This window comes from Cryptomeria japonica, chromosome 1, assembly GCF_030272615.1.
Source record: "Cryptomeria japonica chromosome 1, Sugi_1.0, whole genome shotgun sequence".
In the NCBI taxonomy this organism is placed as follows: Eukaryota; Viridiplantae; Streptophyta; class Pinopsida; order Cupressales; family Cupressaceae; genus Cryptomeria; species Cryptomeria japonica.
The window spans coordinates 381486980-381508500 of record NC_081405.1 but is presented as its reverse complement, the minus strand read 5'-3'; the positions used below and the strand labels follow the sequence as shown (position 1 = coordinate 381508500).

At 34.2% G+C, this 21521-nt stretch overlaps 1 protein-coding gene across 1 annotated transcript; it reads left to right on the top strand.

Annotated features, from left to right (window-relative positions):
* The first annotated feature begins 10220 nt into the window (after positions 1-10220).
* Positions 10221-10853, top strand: LOC131857461 (uncharacterized mitochondrial protein AtMg00860-like). The gene has a single exon (XM_059210083.1). The coding sequence runs from the start codon at positions 10221-10223 to the stop codon at positions 10851-10853; it is 633 nt and encodes a 210-aa protein (XP_059066066.1).
* Positions 10854-21521: the final 10668 nt, after the last annotated feature.

The window sequence follows — 21521 nt, the reverse complement described above, 5'->3', positions numbered from 1 at the left end:
CATATAGGTGCATTAACACTAGTCTCTCGTGTCTTATTTTCTTCCCCATTATAGTTTCTTTTTCTGCGTGACCTTGTCACCTTATCTTGTCAATCCTTTCTAGCTTTTCTTTCTTATCAAGAGATTTCCTACAACCTTTTTCAAATTTTTCCATCCAATCTCTTGAGGGGGCATATCATTCTTGTCTTGGCACATGTATCAATTGTCCTGTTTAATTAAATAAATGTTTATTTAATTAATTCATTCATTTAGCTTCTTCTAGCCTTTTTCTAATTTAAATAAATACTTTTATTTATTTAATTGATCCCACTTCCTCTATTAATTAAATAGATCTTTATTTATTTAATTAATTAATTAGCCTTTTCTATCCATGACACATGTCACTCATCTCTTAATCCTTCTCTTACCTACCCCTTTATCATTTAATTTTTTTCTTTAACTACCCTTTAATCCTAGCTGTCCATTTATCTTTACACCTCTTAATCTTATCCCTCCATTTCTTAAAGTGTTCTCTATATAAGAGGATACTCTCCTTCATTATCAACCCTAATCATCAAAATCTCTTATGAAATCAAGCCTTCTTGTGATAAATCTATCAACCACATATCAGTTCTTTGTTGATCTCTTGTGCACACATAAAATCTGAGAGCAAATGTATCAAACAAAATCAATGGATATAGGAAGAAACGGATATTGAAACCCTACTAGATATGTGAATGGTATACTTTGTTCTATTTTGCTGATTTGCATGATCTTAGGTATCTTCATTTGTGTATGGTGGATCCTTTTCATTGTTAGGCTAGTGTTTGTGGTTGGATCTTTGTTAGTCTTTCAATATCATTGTTTTCCATCATCTATTTTCATGGTATACATGATAAATACCCAATGTATTTCATCACCCTTACCTAAGAACAAATCGTTGGAAACAAAGAATACATTTCATTAAAAGTCTTAGGAAGCTAGACGTATTAATCTACATAATGTCTCAGATGGTATGAACAATTTATTCCTTATCGAATATTCAAAAAACCCAAAAAAACCCATTAAAAGCTATATCTAAGTACTTTAATGAAAAAATTAAGGAATATACTTGAAATGTATTTGAGGATAAAAAATATTAACTATCAAAGGGTGTGAGGTTTGTTCACAAGTTCTCAAGCCTAGCAATGAAAAATGCTCTTAGGCAGCCACTATCAATGTTTCAAGAAATAATCCTTTCCTTATCCTTGATCTTATTCTTACTTTCATATTTGTCAACAAATATCAATATGGATTTGTAAATACCACTCAACCAAACACTTATCATTAAACTTGAATCTTATAGATGTCACCATTGCAACTTCTAATTAACAAAATGTACATCAATATTATATGAAAATAATCAAGACCAAACATAAAATGAATGAAACACCAATAATTGATTAATAGATATATCAAGTGAATAACTTTGGTAAATATGATTAAATGAATGAGAAGTCACTCTATTTAACAAATTATTCAAGAAAATGTAGATATATAGTTTGCTAACAAATAATAATAGCTAAGGGGTGCAAATTTAATACCCCTTCCCAATTTATTGCTTATCAAATCCCTCTTCCTCAGATCATTGCTCCAATCATATTATCAAAATCTAAAGTATTTATAAATTCAATTATATTTAAGTATTTATGAAATTCATAAGACATTTTTATATAAATTGCAATTGACATAACCATTACACTTCCTTTTAATACAAATGCTAATAAATAAATGTTTTTAAAAAAGGTATGCTCCATTCATTCAAATTAATGATCTAATTAAGATTTTCTTGTGTATTAAGTATAATTTGTTTGAATTATGTCATCATCGATGTCTCTAACATGTGTATGAGTGACTAAAAAACAAATTAGAATCATCATCGATGTCTCTAACATGTGTATGAATGAATTTTTGTTTTTTATTAATAGATATTTTTGCATTCATATGTGAGTATATTATGTTTCTTGACGTAACAATAGACATTTGATGAAACATCAACTTGAGCTCTCTAGAGTTAAACTTATTCTTGTACAAGAGATCAAACTAGAGAAAGATGATTCTAATTTGTTGCTAAATAATTGAAAAAAAAAAAAAAAAAATTTAAGGGAAGTCAATGTTGCTTCTAACAGTTTAAGGGTCCTCTTTTACTCAAATTGAGATGTATCAATGGCAAGTGATAGGCATAAGTATAATATTTGTAGTGTCTTTAAGTTTTCTTTTAAATTTGAGATATTTAATTATCAATGTTTGTGGACCTAATGGTCAATTGGCTAAAGCCTATCTTTGTAATGTCCTCTTTTAAGTGACACGTGATATTTAAGAGGAGTTGATCATCATTGGAAAATGCTTCAATGATATTCATATTAGGAAAAAATGGTGTCTCACCTTTACAATTACAAAAGGTTACTATTTATAGTAAGTTTACATTTGAGCACGAGGGGTGTAGGGGGTAACCCCCCACCCTTTGAGTGGTGTGGGGGATATGGGGTGGCGCATCCCATTGAGGGTTCAAGGGAAATGCCACTAAAAGCCGCATTTTATATTTTTTTATTGTAAATATGTATCATTCATCATTAGGTCACAAATCTAATAGTAGAGGTTATGCTTGACTTTATTGCCATAGAAGGAAACCCTATTTTATGAGAGCATCATATTGGATTGTTTGTGTGTGTCTTATACTTGTTGAGTTGCCTCCAGATCTTTGGTTGGTCATACTTTTGTGGAAGCATACCCTACAAGTATGTTATAATATTGTTGATTTTTTTATAATATATTGGGTGACTTTTGGAGTCTCAAGTTTTCCTCCTAAAGAGGGTTTTCTCATGTAAATTATTGTGTTGTGGTATAAAAGATGTTTATGCTTATTTTTATTTACTTTTTGTCACTATTTTAAAGATCTCAAAAGTATTGCATAACCCTCGTCTCAAGATTAGTGTAGGAAGTTGTTTTGTTACCTTATCTTCCTTACATTCAACTAGTTGAAGAAAAAAGAGGGGGTTGTGTGAGGCCCACATAGTCTAAATAGATGATCCAAAGGCTTTCAAGAATGATCCAAAACAAGTTCAAACTAATGAAATTGGAAAGTACCGAAAATCTAATTTTTTGGTATTTTCTACATTTTAGTAAATCGCATTTTTGAAGGTCTTTGGAGAGGAATTTGGGGTTGAAAGTATCGCCAGTCCCTTAACTTGATAAGTTGAAGCTCATTGTGTTAAGGGACCAAAATTAGTTCTCTTTGAGACCTTTCCAACGGTGTAAGCCTTTTCAAATTCTGAGCTGTGAGCTGGAAGTTATGGCCCCGTCAAGTTGGGGTACCTAAATTCCTAGTTTTTTTGAAAATTTGTAATTTGTTTGTTATTTATTTTTTATTAGAATCTTTATTTTTGAATCTGTTGGATTCCAGAGACTAATGTAATTCCATTTGATGTTTAAAACTCAGTTCTGGATAATGTTATGTGACTTTTGATGCATACAACTCTAGCTTTCCGAGTTCTGGCAAATGTCTATATTGTTGAACAATACTTGCAAGTTTCCACTTACCTAGTATTGTGATGAATTCATCATCGAATGCAGATCAGTGGTATCGGAGCTAGTACACTCCTGTATGTCACATCGTACATGATTTGGCTATCAGAGGTTGGGATTGGAAACACATAACCCATCAATTTATCTTGCCTTGAGGCGCAACTGTCCAAAGATGGCAGACCTGAATGCAGATTCCATTAAGGCTATGATGGAAGAAGCCTTGAATAAGAAGAGAGAAGAAATGATGAGGCAATTCTCACAGATTTTACAAAATCCCCAACAATCAAATGAAGGAGGAAAACAATTCAGTGCTCATACCCCTTTCAAGGTGCAGGTAAATTTTGATATTCCAAATTTCGAAGGTAAAATTGATGCAGGCGCTGTGGAGGATTGGATAACAAAACTGGAAAGATATTTTTCTGTGAATACCTTTTCGAATGTTGAAAAGATAACCTTTGCTCTCCTAAAAGTCGAGGCACATGTGAAGAAATCGTGGGAAAACAAAATCACTGCAAAGAATTTGGAGAATGGATTGAATGGAATAATAGATGACGATCACACATGGAATGAAATTGTTGAATTCATCAAGGAGGAGTATTTCCCTGAAGATACCTATGAAGAAAAATATATGGAGTGCCAATTATTGCGGCAAAAGAATGACCAAACTGTACAGGATTATACCAATAAGTTTCATTCTTTATCGGCAAAGCTTGGTATTCAGGATTCAGAGAAACACCGAGTTTTGAAATATCGTAGTGGACTGCATAGATACATTCAAACAGAGATGTATTTCTTGAATATTGAAACGTTGGGGACAGCTTATAAGTACACTATGAAAATTGAGGAGAAGTTCAAGCAAAAGGGGAAGAAAGATTTCTTTATAAATAATAAATTCAGGGGGGAGAATAGCAACAAGTTTGCAGGAAAACAAGTTGCCACTAGTAAGTTTGTTTCTCAATCACCAGTATGGAGCATGGGAACAAAAAAGACACCTAAAGATATTGGTTAGTGGTGTGATGTCTATTGGGACTCATTCAATTTGAGTCAAGTTTAGAGGCCCATTTCAAAATTTTGCTCTGCATTTCCAAATGATCATAAAATGAGTCAGTTTGAATGGCCCAGTTAGAGAAAGGGTAAAATGGAGCCAGTTGATTTTCAAGGGATAAGGCTTTGGAAACTTGTTGTACACCTTTCATTTGGCCTATGTAGTGTTCTGTAACTTTCAAAATTTAGTTTGGATCAGTTTATCAGGTACCCATTTCAAGGGGTGAGCTGAAAGTGCATGTTAGGTGCAAATGCAGATTTTATTAAGTGGCCTACTTTGAGCTCCTATATCTTTTTCCCAGTTGGTCATGATGGTTAAATTCAAAATGGATTGAATTCTATGCATAAAAGTGTGCTTCCATGCAAAATTTCAAGTCTTTATGAATCCATTTGCTCAGTTTGCCAAGCTCAATCTGTTTGCAGTTTGTGTTGTTTGACAAGTCCCTGTTTCAGTAGCTAGTTGGAGCCTTATTTTGCATAAGTGTAAAAGTTGCCTCAATGAATGTCATATCAGAATGTTTATCCTGGGCTATTGTTAATATAAATGACAAGCTATGTTTCCAGTTTCAATCTCCTGTCATTCCGTTTAATCGGTTTTCAAAAGGGTTTCTTGAGCCATTTGTTTCAGTGTTCGGTACTTTCATTGCTATATCAGTTAAAGTTGCTATTTTCATGAACGCACCATTTGCACCTAGTCAGCCTTTTGGTCGAACTGAGTATTCTAAGTTTTGATATGTACTTCAAGGTACCTGTGCCTCAGATTTGAGGGTCTACGGAGATCGTTTGATATTTTTAAGAAAGACATCATGAGTTGCCTATGCATTGACTTCATCAGGTCCGCAGTGCCGACAAAGCCAATTGGTCATCTTTGACCATTAATATTTCTTCACTTGAGATTCCTCTTAAAAAACCACTTGGTAGAGTTCATGTTTGTATATCAGAGTACACGCCTGTCAGTTTGCAAGGTCCATAAAGGTGTTTTGACCAGTTTGAAAATTACGTCTTCGCGATTAAATGCGAAAAATGTGGCGCAAGTGCCTGAAAGTTGCAAAACTCAGTTTGATGATCTGAAAATGGTGTCGATCGATTCCAGAGGTATGTTTAAGGTTCGTGAGGCATTTCTAAGGTCAGTTGCATGAAAACGGAAAAAAATTTAGTCGGACCCACTTTGGGGCCAAACCTGGCTCATGCTCGTGCATTGATTTTGTTGGCAATTTGGTTTATTGAGAGCTTGATGGACTATTGTAGACTTGATTCTTGATCCTTGAGATGGAATATGTAATGCAATTGGCTTGTGTAATTCCTTTTTTTCACTTCAGCGACAGAGAAGAGACATTAAAAAATGCAAATGCACTTGGCAGCCGTGGTGTTGAGAAGACCATTTAAAGTTTTAAACCAAATGCATTGGCATGTGAAAAGCCATTAAACCTTTCAACCAGATGTAATTTGGTAGGTTGAAAGCCAAATTCCACAACCTTCCCAGCATTCTCCTTGTTGTGTGTGATGTCTGGGAGTGCAATTTAAAACTTCAAACAAAATACAATCAGCAGGAGTAATTTCCCCTCCCACGTGAAGTTTGGAGAGCCTATAAAACTTTAGCAAATGCCAAATCCTCCCTGTGGCATTGAAGAGGCTACATAAAACATCAGGCAAATACTATTGGTATATTTCTCCCTCTGTGTGGCATGGAGATGAGGCAACATGAAAGGCATGGTGAAAATCTGAAAATTAAAACTTTCTTAGCAAATGCAATTGGCATTAAAGCCAAATATCCTCTTGTGTGGCTGTTGGCTAAAGCTTCATGGGTCTCCATGCAAATGTAGAACAACAGTTTAGTCCTTTGTGTGGAGAGTGGGAGAGTGGGGAGGTTTAAAGCAAAGTGCAATTACCAGTTTTGAACTCAATTTGCCCTCTCACGTGGTTGAGAAGCATGCAAAAACTCCCAAGCAAATGGTTTCCAGTCAAGTTCCTCCTCACGTGCCTCCCCATCCCAGGTAGCAGCCAACACAGAAAATCAAGTTAAGCAAATGCAGATTGGCAATCCTCTCCTCCCTATCGTGAGCCTTTGGTGGCATCCTCCCCTGTGTAGAAATTGGTGAAAGTCTGAAGTTAAAAAAAAAACTTTCAAAGCAAAGGCATTGTCAGGTAAAATGCAGTCCTCCTTGCTTGCGTAGTATGGCTTGGTGTTCTGAAAAAGGTGTCTAAACTTATGAACAACAGATTGGGCATGAAAATCTTCAAAAGACACAGTCCCAGGCTAAGTGCCATTATCCCACATTCGCTGGGGAAGTGAACTTTCTGGTATTTAAATATAACACTCCACTCATTTATAATGTGAAAGCCTTGAAGGCTTTTGACACAAGTTGTCAGTTGGGCATCTAGGTGGATCCCACCACATGCGTGGGTACATTTCCCTAGGTGACCAAGGAGGCCGAGTCGCAACCAGGTGGACCCACATAGGCACGGATCCTGAGGTAGGCAAGTTTTGAAGAGAACGGATGGGTTAAAGATCATGCAGGTTCAAAGAAGATCGACGGTGCGCGCGATTTCGCGTAGTGAACAGGCGAGTTTTGCAGAGAATGGATGGGTTAAAGATCATGCAGGTTCAAAGAAGATCGACGGTGCGCACGATTTCACGGAGTGAACAGGCGAGTTTTGTAGAGAAGGGACGGGTTAAAGATCGTGCAGGCTCAAAGAAGATCGACGGTGCACACGATTTCGCGGAGTGAAGATGCACGCTAGTTAAGCATCGCGAAATGGCGAAATGGTAAAGATCACGCATCTTGTAGATGATCTGACGATCGGTGTTGTTTCATGAGGCGAAGATCCATGCCTGTTACCCTTCGCGAAATGGCGAAAGGTGAAGTGGCAGGTCCAGGTGGAGGTCCAGCTCGCGAGTCTTGCTGATGTGGTGATGAGGTGGCATACAAGTGGCAGTCAAGTAGCAGTCTAGTGGTGGTGATGAGGCAGACAAGTGGTGAATGGTGATGTGTCATCCCAGGTGGCACCCAGTGGACCCCATCAACGAATCATAAGCCACCACGTGGCAGGGCGTCAGGAGTTGAAAAAGTAAAAAATCAAAATTAAATATATAGTTTTAACTATATAGAAAATCCAAAAATTTAAATTGAAAAAGTAAAAAATCAAAATTGAATATATAGTTTTAACTATATAGAAAATCCAAAAATTTAAATTGAAAAAGTAAAAAATCAAAATTGAATATATAGTTTTAACTATATAGAAAATCCAAAAATTTAAATGATAGAGGTGCATTGAGAGATTAATTCGCGTAGAGGTTAATGTTTGGCCAAATATGCAAGTATTATATATCACCGGAAAGCTCTCGAAATGAGGAATCCAGTCATGAAGTTTGTTTCAACAAATACGAGATATTTCGAGAGCATTTTCCATGGGAAGGAGAAAGGAAAATTTTCAGTTGGAGAAAGGGGACACTTGGCAGTGTGTTATGCAGATCTAATCTTTTTCCCTCCTCTTCTTATTCCCATTTCTTCTCAATTGTAATGGTTCTTGAATTTTGGAGGAAGTGCTCCAGATTTTCATGGTTTCCAATTCTGAGTTTTCTTCAAGATTGTACAGGGCAGGGCTTTTCTTTCAGTAATGGAGTTCAATTCTTTGTTGTAGGTGTTCTTAGTTACAGGTTCTTGTGTATGTAAGGCATGCACAAATTCACACAGAATTTGTCTCTGAAATGTATTCTCATTTTATTCAAATCTGATTCTTAAGGAGGATCAAGTTGGTCATGAGCAGCTATGTCTGTGAGTGTAATGCTTGTTTGTAGGTAATCTTCAAGGAAGATTTTAAACTCTGTGAGCAAACATTAATAAAATAGGGTTCATGTTTTTGGATCTGATATTTTCTGTGGATGAGCTGAGTAATGCATTTATGCAAGGCATTAAATGCAGGAATACATAAGAATGAAGATGGATCCGCAGTATAAGTTTTCATCTATAGCTTGATGTGACTCTGTTACCCTTGGATAAGGCACTGATCTTGCAATTAAGGGGATTCTCAAACCAATTTAAAATCCAATTAGAATATCTTTATTTTATGTTATGTTTTGAAATGTTTCATCTATCTCATGCTCAAGCATAGCTGAGTTGTATGTGTAGATCTAGCCCATCTGCAATAACCCACTTGTTGTTGAGCCCTGGTGAGATCTATCTTCTTCTGTTGATGTTGTCATAGGTGTGTAATGGGTTTAATTTTAAGCATCAAAGGTAAACCCACCTAGTTTTGAAGAGCCTGGAGAGTAGAAGGATTCATATCCTTGTCATGTTGTCCAAGCCCTGAGGTTCTTCATAGATTGAATTGGCTACTTCATAGATCGATTGCAAGTGTACTTGGGTTAATCAATTTTGATGAACAACAATGTCCACAAAATCTCTTGATGTGATATAAAGGACTGCAAGGCTGCAAAAACATTGATGACAGAAACACATGGAGTAGAACAAGAGGCTAGCATGTTGCCCACAGACTCCTTCAAACAGAAAAATGGTGAAACAATTATTGAAGCAAATCCTTATGCCATTATTGCCGCTATAAAAGTTATACATTGGGAAGATGAGGAGCATTTATTTCATTCACAGATGTGAGTGAATGGCAAGGCTTTACATTTCATATTTGATCGTGGAAGTCAAAAGAATCTCATCTCTGTTGAAGTAGTAAAGAGACTAAACTTGCAGACAAAACCTCATCCACAACCATACTCCATGGGTTGGGTGAGTCAAGGAAGGGACATCCAAGTAAACAAGCAGTGTTGCTTATCCTATTCCATCAAACCATTCAAAGATGAGGTTGTTTGTGATGTATCGCCATTGGAGGTATGTGATGTGCTGCTAGGACAACCATATATGTATCAACAACATGATGTATATAAGTCAAGGCCATGTAATGTCATTGTTAAGGTGAATGAACAAAAGTATCAGATTCTTGAGGTGAGCCCTGCAAAATCTACTTCTTTAGTTAGTGAAAAAAAATGCATACGTTTGATTGCCCACACTAGCTCTTTTGTATTTTTCATGATACAGCCTGATGGGGATAAGAAAATCATAGGCAACAATAACACCAGAACTGCAACCACCTCCACTCAACAAAAACAAATGGACTCAATATTGACAAAATATCAAAATATTTTTAATTCACCAATAGGGGTTCCTGAGCACTGTCAAGTGAAGCATCCCATTGACATTATTCCAGGGACACCCTTGCCAAATGGGCCAATGTACAGGAGGTCAGTCTTAGAAAATGATGAAATCAAACGCCAAATTGAGGAGTTGATCCAAAAGGGCCATATTCGGCCAAGTGCATCTCCTTGTGGTAGTCCAATTGTTTTGGTTAAGAAGAAAGATGGTTCATGGAGGCTATGCATTGACTACCATGATTTAAACAAGATCACCATGAAGAAAAAATATCCAATACCTCGAATTGATGATCTCCTAGACCAGCTTCCTGGGGCTAAGTTCTTCACCAAAATCAATTTGAAGTCTTGATACCACCAAGTACCAATTGATCCTGCAGATGTTTGCAAGATTGCTTTCAAGTCTAGAAAAGGGTTGTTTGAATGGTTGGTGATGCTTTTTGGGCTAACTAATGCCCCGGCCACTTTCATGAGGATGATGAATGATGTTCTTAGACCTTTCATTGATTCTTTTGTGGTGGTCTACCTAGATGACATACTCATCTTTAGTAAAACATGGGATGAGCACTTACAACATGTTGAGCAAGTAATTTCAATGTTGCAGCAGCACAAACCCTATGCCAATAGAGAAAAGTGTTCTTTTGGATTGAAGAGAATTCAATATTTGGGTTATATTGTGGACAACAGGGGTGTTCATGTCGATCCTGCAAAAATTCAACTTATCAGGGATTGGCCTTCTCCTACGAATATCACAGACCTACGTACCTTCTTAGGATTGGCTAATTTCTATCACAAATTTGTGCTTGGGTTCTCTCATTTGACATGGCCTATGAATCAAGTACTTAGAGGTGGCTCTAAGGCAAAATTTGTTTGGACAAAGGCACAAGAGCGAGCTTTTGAGGGATTGAAGAGTAGGTTGTGTTCGGCACCAGTTCTGGCACTTCTAGATTTGCAACAGCCCTTTGAAATCGAGACAAATGCATCTGATTATGCTATAGGGGCAGTCCTGATGCAACATGGTCATCTGGTGGCCTATCATAGTAAGACATTTTCTTATACAGTTTATTGTTATCTGACATATGATAAGGAGATGTATGTGATTGTGTAGGCCTGCAAACAGTGGAAGCGCTACATTCTAGGAAAAGAGATTGTCATTCACACATACCATAAACCCTTGCAATTTTTTCAAACAAAAGGGAAGTTGTAGAATGATAGACATCAAAGGTGGTCAGCATACCTGCAACAATTCCACATTAATATTCGTCACAAAAAGGGTAGCAACAACAAGGTTGCAAATTGATTGAGTAGACCTCCAATTGCATCATTGCTCGTAGTATTGGATTCTTGTGGTCATGAGACAACAACTTGGCCTAGTATGTATGTTTTGGATGATGATTTTACTAAAGTCTACACTCAGCTAACACAAGGTAAGCATGTTCCTAGTTTTTACCTATAAAATGGCATTCTTTGCTATATGGGCCATATATGTGTCCCTGCAAAAGAGAGGGGAAATATGATATGGGAGGTGCATTATAGTCGCACTGCGGGACATTTTGGCATTAGAAAAACTCTTGTTGTGCTTCAAAGGTATTTCTTTTGGCCCAAGATGCAACATGATGTTTCTTCTTATATTCAGTCATGTGTAGCTTGTGCAATTGCAAAGCCTGCAAATCGTAAGAAAGGAATATATATGCCCCTTCCCACTCCTGATAGACCCTGGCAGTATGTTTCCATGGATTTCATGTCCGGTTTACCCATTACCAATCATGTTCATGATTGTGTGTATGTAGTGGTGGACAGGTTTTTAAAGATGGCCATTATGGTAGCTTGTAAGAAAGGAGTTTCTGCAGAAGACACTGCCAAGTTATTCTTCACCCATGTTTGGGTTCATCTTGGGTTACCAGAGAGCATCATCTCGGATAGAGATAGAAGGTTTGTTGGAAAATTTTGGTCAGCACTTTGGGCAATGATGGATACAAAACTTACAAAGTCCACAACCTTTCACCCACAGACAGACGGGCCTACATAAGTATTCAATCGCATGGTTATCCACATCCTTTGTATGTACCACTCTCATCATCTTCGCACTTGGGATGAGAGTCTTCCATATGTGCAACATAGTTACAATCGTGTCATTCATGTCACTACTGGGCATAGTCCCTTTGAGGTGTGTTTGGGATATCAACCTTTAGCTCCACTAGATGTATCACTTCCTGCCATGGGACATGAGCCAAAATTGTATGTAGAGAAGGAGGTAGAATAGGATTCCAAATTTATTGACAAAATTCAGCATTTGCAGCAACAGGTCCATGAGATAGTGCAACAAGCAAATGAAAAATACAAACAACGCCATGATGAGCATCGCACACCACATCATTTTAAGGTGGGTGACAAGGTTTGGCTTCATTTTCAAAAAGAAAGGCTTCAAGGGCCACATAAGAAACTCTGCCCTCTACGATATGGTCCATACACTATCCTCAAGAAGGTTGGAGAGAATTCTTTTGAATTGAATATTCTACCATTTTTTGCCATTCATCATGTTTTTAATGTGGAATTCCTTCATCCATATTTTCCACCTTTGTTGGACACTTCAAATGTTGTGGATACAATTCATGCTGGTGAATTGAACCCGGAGACCACAACTCCATTAGACAATGATCAGATTGTTGATGTTCTCATGAAGACTATTTGTGGCACACAAGTTCCTTTGTATCGTGTTGTCCAAGAAGGTAAGCATACACGCCTGGGCAAGTTGTTTACTGTTGAATAGATTGTGACACGCTTCCCTCATTTGTTGCAGCGAGATAGTGCAATGGGGACCATTTCCTTTCAAGGGGGAAGGAATGATCTAGAGGCTTTCGAGAATGATCCAAAACAAGCTCAAAGTGATGAAATTGGAAAATACCAAAAATCTAATTTTTTGGTATTTTCTACATTTTAGTAAATCACATTTTTGGAGGTCTTTGGAGCGAAATTTGGGGTCGAAGGTATCGCCAGCCCCTTAACTTGATAAACCAAAGGCCATGGTGTTAAGGGACCAAAATTAGTTCTCTTTGAGACCTTTCCAATGGTGTAAGACTTTTCAAATTCTGAGCTATGAGCTGGAAGTTATGGTCCCGCCAAGTTGGGGTACCTAAATTCCTTGTTTTTTGAAAATTTGTAATTTGTTTGTTTTTTTTTTTTTTCGTAGACTCTTCATTTTCGAATTTGTTGGATTCTAGAGACTAATAGAATTCCATGTGATTTTTAAAACTCAATCCTAGATAATGTTATGTGACTTTTGATGCATACAACTTTGGCTTTCCAAGTTCTGGCAATTGTCTATCTTGTTGAACAATATTTGCAGGTTTCCGTTTACCTAGTATTGTGACAAATTCATCATCAAATTCAATTCAATAGTTTATTTTTTAACCAACTAGGCTTCACAGATGTCCCCACCAAAAATGGTCTTTCCACATGGACCAATAGAAGGCTTTTCTTCAACTTCTTTGTGGAAAGAGTGGATTGGTTCCTTTGTAGTCCAATTTGGTACCTATCCTCTTTTCATTTTGATGAAAGTCTTATTCCTTGTGGGGGTTGTGATCACTATTTGATCAATCTTGTTATCTATAATGATTTTTGCCCAACTAGATGCCCTTTAATGTTTGAATATATATATGCTACTTCATGAAATATTCACCAACCTGTTTTATGGTCTCTCGTAAGGAGATCAAGTATCGAGCTTAATGAAGAAAATGATTAATCTTCTTGTTTGATTGATTAAGTAAGCTCCTAGATAAGGGAAGGTTCAAAGATGTCCACATGGTAATATGATTCCACGAGCTTGGGGACATATATCATATATATGATGAAGATCAAATCATCCATGATGTAAATACATAAGAGGGTCCTATTAATAAGAGAAAAATATACCAAAACTATGGGAATTATTCTTTAAGAATGTTAAACTTAGTAATGGCTTAAGGTAGAAGTTATTTTAATCTCTCCAACTAGAAAAAACATCTTTGCTCATATAGACATTAGTTTAGTTGCACAAACGTTGTTCAACCAAATATGAGTCATTGATTTGTGGTATCATACTCACTAAAAGTATGGGCATCAAATAATTACTTGTAAGTGTTTAGATATTTTGAATTAGTTATAATACAACTAAGAATGTTTCACTAGAAAAGGTGTAGCAAATATGCTCAAGTGAGGCCACATAGACATACAATGAGTTGCCCTAGAATTTTTTGATGCCCTTATATTTCATCTTGTTCTCGAAACTAAAAATATTACAAAATAAGATAATATGTTAGTAGGATTAAGATGCCATTAAACCTTGTAATTTCTTTGAATTCTTTGTGTCTCGGACTCTCTAGAATGTGTACATGGATCCCTAGTGTGTAACTAAATATAATTTATATTATGTTAAACCAAATATGAGTCATTGATTCATGAACTCTCACTCACCAAAAATATAGACATATAATAATTACAAGTGTTTAGATATTTTGAATTGGTTATAAGACAATAAATAATGTTTGCACTAGCAAAGATGTTGAAAGGAGGCCACAAAATCATACAATGTCACTTCTCTTGGAATTTTTTGATGCACTTATCTTTCATTTTATTCCCCAAACTTAAACTATTATAAAATAAGATAAAATTCTATTAGGATTAAGGTGTCATTAACCTTGCAAATTCTCTAAATACTTTGTGTCTCAAACACTCTAAAAGTTGTAGATTGATGCATAGGGTGTAACTATGGATAATTTATGATTTAGCTTATATTAGAATCTCTATATTAGTTATCATATGTGTCCATGAAGGAGGTAGAGAAATATAATGGTAGTTGCATTTGAATTTGGACTCAAGGCATATTCTCAATCTACCTATGAGAGGAAAGAATGGAGAATTTTATCATAATGAATGTAACCTATATGAGTTAGTGGACTCCAAAATGGAGTGCTACACTTAAGGATGTGAGTCTTTATGGATTTATGAGTCAAAGATGTCTTTATGATTATATCTCCATTTAAGGATTCATTGATTGAACTCGTATGATGTCCATGTGAGGTCATTGATCATGTTTACTATTCTAAAAACATGCTCTTCAAAGTGGGTATAGGATTTTTACATAATATTGTGGTTTTGTATTCATTATTTAAAGTAAACCATTTATGGCTTTGTCTCTCTTTTCCTATATATTGGAGGTGTGAAATAGTAGCTTGATATTGTATTCTATAGGTATACATTTGCTCCTTAAATATTGTCAAAGTGTAGAGTGTAATGTGTCGATATTATTTTTTATTATAATTTAAGCAGCAAAATAAGGGTGTTGACCCTATACAAAAACAGACCACTTACAACAATCATGAACAAACCACTGACAACAAAACAAAAGCCAAATATACCACTTACAATGCTCTAGCAATACAACTAGTAACCCACATCAAGGGTGGGTAGAACATTCATCCACAACACAGAGTCGAATTTGGGAAGAGGAAGAAGGATCATTATGTCATCAACGAACAATAGTCCAGACAATACTATCATTTGGGACATTAGAACAAGAAGAAGAAAGAGGGAAAATCCCCTTTGGGAGTCTATCAACACAAGGAGCAGTGTTGACCATGCAGAATGTCATCCACCAAAGGTAGGAGTGGAGCAAGAGAAATAGGCAAAGTAGGGTCCATAAGGTCAGAGGAGGCCACACCAATAGTAAGAGGCTAAGTAGGATCCACGGGGCTTGAGGAGGCCACACCAATAGTAAGATGATCAACATCATCTTGGGAGGAGCAATCCTTGGTTTGTGAAGAATCATTAGAAGAAGAATTGGAAGTCAGGATAGTCAAGTGATCACCATTAGTGTTCTTTCGCCAAGTGGCAATGCCTTTACAACATGAAAGAGAACAATTTGTAGCTAAGTGACCAATATAGAAGCATCAACGATATCAAAGGGGGAAGCCCTCATAATCCAATGACTAAGTCCATGGCCTATCCCTGACCGTGAGAACCAAATCACCAGAAAGAGGTTTGGGGATGTCAATATCAATCAAAATGCGTGCATAACTCGAATGACCCGTGCAGGGAGTGGTATCATCAAACTTTAAGAAGCGGTTGATAGAGTTGCCAATGGTCTCATAACAAGAATTCTCCCAAGAATGAAGGGGAAGATTGGGAAGACGAAACCACACTGGATGCAAATTGAGTGGTTCAGTAAGAGGTGTATATGGTGAAATTTTTCCAAGATTAAACTATTGTAAAACCAACAGAGATCCAACCACATAAACCCTAGTTCTACAATTAAGAATCCACCATATACCAATGAAGAACCTAAAACATGCAAATCACAACAAAATAGAAAGATTATACCATTCACATGCTTGGTTATAGGGTTTGATCTCCATTGTTTCCTATCTCTATTGATCTCATTTGATAGGATTTCTCTCGGATTTTGTATTGTGCACAAGAGTTCAACAAAGAACGGATTGTGGTTGTGAAGTTGCTTGATCGCATGAAGATTGATTGATATTTGATTAGTTAGATTGTTGGATTAAGGTTGATAAGGATGAAATAATCCTCTTATATAGAAGACACCTTAGAAAATGGAGGGATAAGATTAAAAGGTGAAAGGATAAATGGTCGGCTAGGATTAAAGGGTAGGTAGGAAAAAGGATAAAAAAATTAGAAAGGCGGTTAGGATAAAATCAGAGATAAATGTCAAGTGTAATGGAGGGAAAAAGTTAATGAATTAATTAAATAAATAAAGATTCATTTAATTAATAGAGAAAGTGGGAACAATTAAATAGATAAAATATTTATTTAATTTAGGAAAAAGATAATTATTTAATTAAATAGATAAAATATTTATTTATTTAAATAAATAAAAATATTTATTTAAATAAAGAAATGCTAAAAAAAATCTTAGTGAATTAATTAAATAAATGAATATCTATTTAATTAATAGAAGGTTTTGGATAAAATAATTAAATAAATAAAATATCTATTTAATTTGGCTAGGACAATTTTAGGTGTTTACAAGAGGGTTAAAGGAGGTTGTCCAAGGTTTGACCAAGAGAAACTCCCCAAACCAATATCTTGCTCAATCCATTGAAAATTGTTTGTTTCCTCTTTCTCTCTTGTTTGCATCACTTACTGAGGAGGAGGTTAAGGTTGCTTGTTTTCAGTTGCAATCCAAACAAGGCTCCAAGTGGATGGAGCCACTACCTTTTGTTAACAATGCTAGTAATTTATGGGTAAAGATATCTTGAAATTAATAGAAGATTCAAAAAATAGTAAGAAAGTATTAAAGTATTTCAACAAAACATCCAATTTTTTTAATACCCAAAAAGTTTTTTACGTTCTTTAATGATTTAAGGGTAATATATTGTGTAATGCAATCTATAGAATTAAGGCAAGAAAATTTGTGAATAGGGTTATTTACTTGAAAGGGTTTCTTTGCATAAATCTTGTGTTACTATGGTTTGTTAATTTTATTTGTGTTGATTATTTATGCTTCCACATTTAATCTTTATTAGGTAATCCAAGATTTAATTCTAATTTGCATACACATCAAAAAGTTTTTTATTATAGTAATTTTATCTTGTTTCTCAAAATTTGGTATTAAATTTAATAGTTATTTTCAAAGAGACACATTTTTAGAAAGTGTTGAAGGTTTTTTTGTTGCAACGAGAGATTTTGTTTAATATGGTTTTCTAGATTTGTGAAGGATTATAAAACGATGACATCTACCTTCTGTTTGGAGATTGATAAATTGAGTGACATCAAGTATGACATCTGGAAACTAAAGATGAAAGCCTTTTTTGAAGAAAGAGTTGTTGAAAAATATATAAGGTTGTCTAGAATGTTTGATTAAAATGGTTAAAGTTGGATATGAAGGCACGATGAACCATTTAGTTGTGACTTGTGAATGCCTTGAAAGACATTATTGCATACAACCTATGGAAAAGGATAGATGATATTTGTCAAATAACAATATCTCAAAATACAACTATATTTTTAAAAAATAAAAGATGAATTTGGTTGGAGATTATTTTAATAGATTCAATCTAATTTCGATTCAACTGATTTATTTAGATGCTAAGTTAAAAGAAGATAAATGCATCTAAATACTTTGCTCTTTACATAAATCTTGATAATATTTAATTGTTCATTAGTAGTGAATGTCCAAATATTATTCTTATTAATACTTTGGTTTTAGAAGAGATAAGAAGAAAATCAACGAATAATGGCTCAAAGGATGCCTTGCATATTTGAAGACCCATAAATAAAAAAGGGTCAAAGGGAGATAAAAGGAAAGATAGATCCAAGTCAAAAGAATAGTCAAAAACCACATGGAAGAGCAAAGTTAAGTGCTAGGGCAATGGGAAGAGAAGGCATATAAAGAAATAAATGTGTGTGTGTGTGTGTGTGTGTGTGTGTGTGTGTGTGTGTGTGTGTGTGTGTGTGTGTGTGTGTTAATAACAAGGGACGCAATGTGTCAAGTTCTTGCCAATAGACTTGATAGAAGACGTGATATAAACATAGATAAATATAGAGAGAGGATGTGCAAAGGGGAGAGTAAGAGAGATATGAAGAAATATAAAAGTTGCTTCCATTTGTTTAGATTAGTTAAAAAGTAAAATAAACTAAATTTGTGTTATTAAGTCTAGAGGCATTCTCAAGTGAAAGTGTGAGTATATTAAATAAAAACTCTTACATTTTATTTTAAATTTGATAAAAAAAAAATATAGAATTTGTTTTCATATGAAAAACAAGTGCCACCTAGTGGCGAGTACTTACCTTGTTAATCTTGTATTACAAATATTAAATTTAATAATATAGCTATACAATCAAATTTCAATGTGGCAACATGAATTACTTTGTAGTATTGTAATAGTAGTTTTAATTTAGAATTAGACTGATTAATATACTATAGTTATTACTATTTCAGTGAATATTATGGTTATATGGATTAACATTGGCATTAAATCTGATTAGCACAAGTATGATTTGTATAGTTGTAATTGATTTTGTTGTTTATTATAAATGGATGTTAAATGTGTATGAGCAAATGACGAGTTAGTAAAAAGCCTTATTGAAGTAGTAAATTAAGAAATTATTATTATTATAAATATAAAATAAAATATTATAATGAAACAATAAGAAAAAAAACTATATGCGAAAATTTTTAAAATATTATTGTTACAAATTTAATATTTTTTATAATCTCAAATGTATTTATTATTATAATTTAATATTTTTTTTGTATTTTAATAAATATAATTTAATTGATCACTTAAATTATAATTTTAATTTTAATTGAATTTATATAATTATAAATTATTAATATCTAGAAGACAACTTTGAATTAGAAAAATAAAATAAAAAATAATTTAAGTAATATATAATATTTTAAAATTATAAAATTCAAAATACAACATTATTAATAAATGACTAGAATTTATTAATTAAAAATTTATTTATTTTTGAATAATTATAAATCATATTTCAATAATAATTATTAAATATAAATATACCATAAATGTATTAATATATAACAAATATATTATATGAAATAATTAATAAATCTATTTAAATTAATTATTAAAAAACTTTAATATATAAATACATAATAGTAATATTAAATAAATAATATATTTCTTCTATTTTAAAATAATTGTCATGTTTTTAAATTTGATTTTCAATCTATAAATAGAAAACTGACAAATTTTTAAATATTTGTTAAGATTTTAAAAGTTTTGTAACAATTTTCAACAATAGAAATGCTATTTTCTAAAATGTTGGATGTGTAAAGAAGTTTGTGCAAAAAAAAAAAATATTAAATTTATATTACAATGAAAAGAACTTATTTTAAATGATATTAAAAAATATTTTAGATATTGTTTTTAGGTAAAATCCTAAACGCAACTTAAAATAAATTTTATTTAGTTTATTTATAATGCTTAATAAAGATTCAATTTTTAAAATTCAATACATTAATCTATATATGTGATAGGAATTTTTTTATATATTAAATATAGAGGATACAATGTTTACACAAAGGACGCACTGTTCACAAAGACCACCAGTCTATAACATATATTACCCTTCCTGAACCATCTAAGTAACATATATCAGAACTGTCAGTTTTATCTATACAAAAAATATATAACGACTGCAGTTTACAGCTATACAAAAAAGGATAAACTTTCTCTACAAAAGGTTCAGCAAATTTAGATCACATTAAGCTCTTCGTGGGGGTCTACCCATGAGGTCCACCCCCTAGGACCTTCCATCCAAATGACTCTTCTCCCTGCTTGCAGCTGAGCCAGCATTTGAATCTGTTCAAGTCATGGTTCACACACTTTCTGGATCTCAGCTCTGAATGCATCAAGTGCATTAATGAACGGGGCTTGTTCTCAGGCGATTCTCCTCCAGTTGAGTCCATTTTCAAGCTCATAGATGAACACTGTGACATACCCATCCCTGAGAAACCGGAGGAACTTTGTCTTTTCAATCCTCATAGTGATTGTAACCTGCACAATAATATTGTAAAGAATGAGTCTACGAGAATACTCAATAAGGGATCTAACTTTTCCTTGAAATATTTCTTCATTCCTAAGTTTCCATAAACACCATAGGATAGTGGAAGATAAGGTAAACCAAAAAAAATTAGTATCCTTTTTAATGCCTTGAATAAAACCTGAAACCACATCCATAATACTAATCATATTAGGAAATGATAAACCAAATAACAACTAGATTTATTTGGCAAAAATGCAATCAAAAAAGATATGTCTAGCAGATTCTGGGGTTCTACAAAAACTGCATATATTTGTATTGGCTTGATTACTACTGCATGGAAATCTATTGATGGTCATAAGCCATTTAAAACATTTAATCTTTTGTGCAATAGGACTGCTCCATAGTTTGGAGAATATATCCCGCCACTAATTGACAGATAAAGTTGCATTCCACAATTCATTAGCATGTCTAAGAATGGTTTTATCATACATAAGTCTATTGTAAACATTTCTAACTTTAATTTTATTCAAATGTAATACATCTTTCCATTTATATCCCATGAATCTATCAGAATCTACATTACAATCTTTAGGTAAATTAAACACACATCAGGCTTTAATAATCATATTGTAAGTTCTTTCCTGAGTGGTGGGTGTTAATTTTAACAATTAGATGTTAATTTAAGCAATTAGATTATAATTTAAGCAATTAGATTATAATCAGACTGTGAATAAATAGTAACAGCAATAAAGCACAAGACAAAAGACACCAATACCCTTGGAAAACCTCCCTCTTGGAGGTAAAGCACCCAGCCTCAAATACAATATGTATTATCTCAAATGTAGGCAATTACAAGGGAATAACTTATCTCAGATTGTTATTCAATATATCAGTGAAGATTGCAACCCTTCATCAATAGCAGATGGTTAGGAGGAGCAACAGATGTCTAGATTAGATTCGCACAAGAGGAGACCCTATTGAATTCACATGAAGATCTTTGACAACTTCGCCACACACAATCACCCTTGAAGAGTTCGCACAACTTTGCATGAGGAAGGATCGTTGCTAGGAGAGCAGATAGCATTTCTATGATATGATGATTGTCTAATGGCTTCATTTGTTGTTATATTTATATCCATCTTTTGTGCCATCCCTCAAGTCAGCTTGCATTTAGTTTATTGATTTTTTTTATTTATTGCCTTTAACGATACAAGTTTGGGTCCAGCCCAAAGCTACAATTTAGTGTCTCCACGTTACAAGTTTG

Coding starts and splice junctions, on each gene's coding strand:
- LOC131857461 (XM_059210083.1), top strand. CDS start 10,221: ATGATGAATGATGTTCTTAGACCTTTCATTGATTCTTTTGTGGTGGTC.